The sequence below is a fragment of the Porites lutea genome, chromosome 9 (genome assembly GCF_958299795.1).
Source record: "Porites lutea chromosome 9, jaPorLute2.1, whole genome shotgun sequence".
NCBI classification, from domain to species: domain Eukaryota; kingdom Metazoa; phylum Cnidaria; class Anthozoa; order Scleractinia; family Poritidae; genus Porites; species Porites lutea.
Window position 1 is genome coordinate 7,655,412 of NC_133209.1, and position 1,115 is coordinate 7,656,526.

At 41.9% G+C, this 1,115-nt stretch overlaps 1 protein-coding gene across 1 annotated transcript; it reads left to right on the forward strand.

Annotated features, from left to right (window-relative positions):
- On the forward strand, positions 1-351 carry LOC140948825 (uncharacterized). Its single transcript, XM_073398099.1, has one exon. The coding sequence runs from the start codon at positions 1-3 to the stop codon at positions 349-351; it is 351 nt and encodes a 116-aa protein (XP_073254200.1).
- The last annotated feature ends 764 nt before the right edge of the window (positions 352-1,115 follow it).

The following is a 1,115-nucleotide window of genomic DNA, read 5'->3' on the forward strand; positions in this document are numbered from 1 at the left end:
ATGGCTAAACTTACTGATTATGAGCTACCTCCTTGGGTGCTGGACTGGATTGCAGATTTTCTTACTGACAGGAAGCAACGAGTGAAACTCGCCCACGATTGCTACTCGGATTGGGGATCTGTCAGGGCAGGTGTCCCGCAGGGGACCAAATTGGGGCCCTGGCTCTTCCTGGTAATGATAAATGACATCAATATCAATGGCGTCAACCTTTGGAAGTACGTCGATGACACATCGATGGCCGAGACAGTCCACAAGGGCCAACCAAGTGGAATCCAATTTGCTGTAGACGACTTAGTTAGGCAAGCCGAAATAGATAAGTTCCAATTGAATGAGACCAAGTGTAAAGAGTAGCAGATAAGTTTCTCAAGGTCTGTAGATCCTTTCGAAGCAGTTACTATTAACAACAAACCAATTGAGGTTGTAACTAGCGCAAAACTTCTTGGTCTCACAATTTCAAACTATCTAAAGAGGAACGCTCACATAGAGAATGTTATCAAAAAAGGAGCCTCTAGGCTATATCTTTTAAGGCAGCTTAAGCGTGCAAAAGGAGATCCTGCGCAGCTACTTTGTTTCTATACTACGTGTATCCGGCCCATGTCTGAATATGCCTGCCAAGTTTTCCACAATGGTCTGCCTGAGTATCTCTCTGAAGAGCTAGAGAAAATTCAGCGCCGTGGTCTTAGAATTATTTTCCCAGATTTAGGCTATCAAGAGGCTCTAAAAGAGTGTAATATTGCCACCCTCCAACAACGGCGCCAATGGCTGACAGAGCGCCTATTCAATGAGATTAAGGACAACAGCCTCCACAAATTACATGGCCTTTTGCCGCCACGTAATCTTAGTACTGTAGCCTTAAGGAGAAAGCGCGCTTTTAACGTACCTCCTTGTAGAACAAATAGACTAATGAATAGTTTTATCATGCACAACGCGGCTATTTTCTAATGGTTTTATTGTAAATTCGCGGCTATTTTCTTAAATTTCATGACGTAGTATTTTGTTCCTTTGTTTTATTTATTTACTGTTATTTATTTATAATAGTTAGTCTTAGTATTCAACGTATTGTACAGTCCGTAATCCAGCCCTTGGGCTGCAATGGATTTTTAATAAAGCTATCT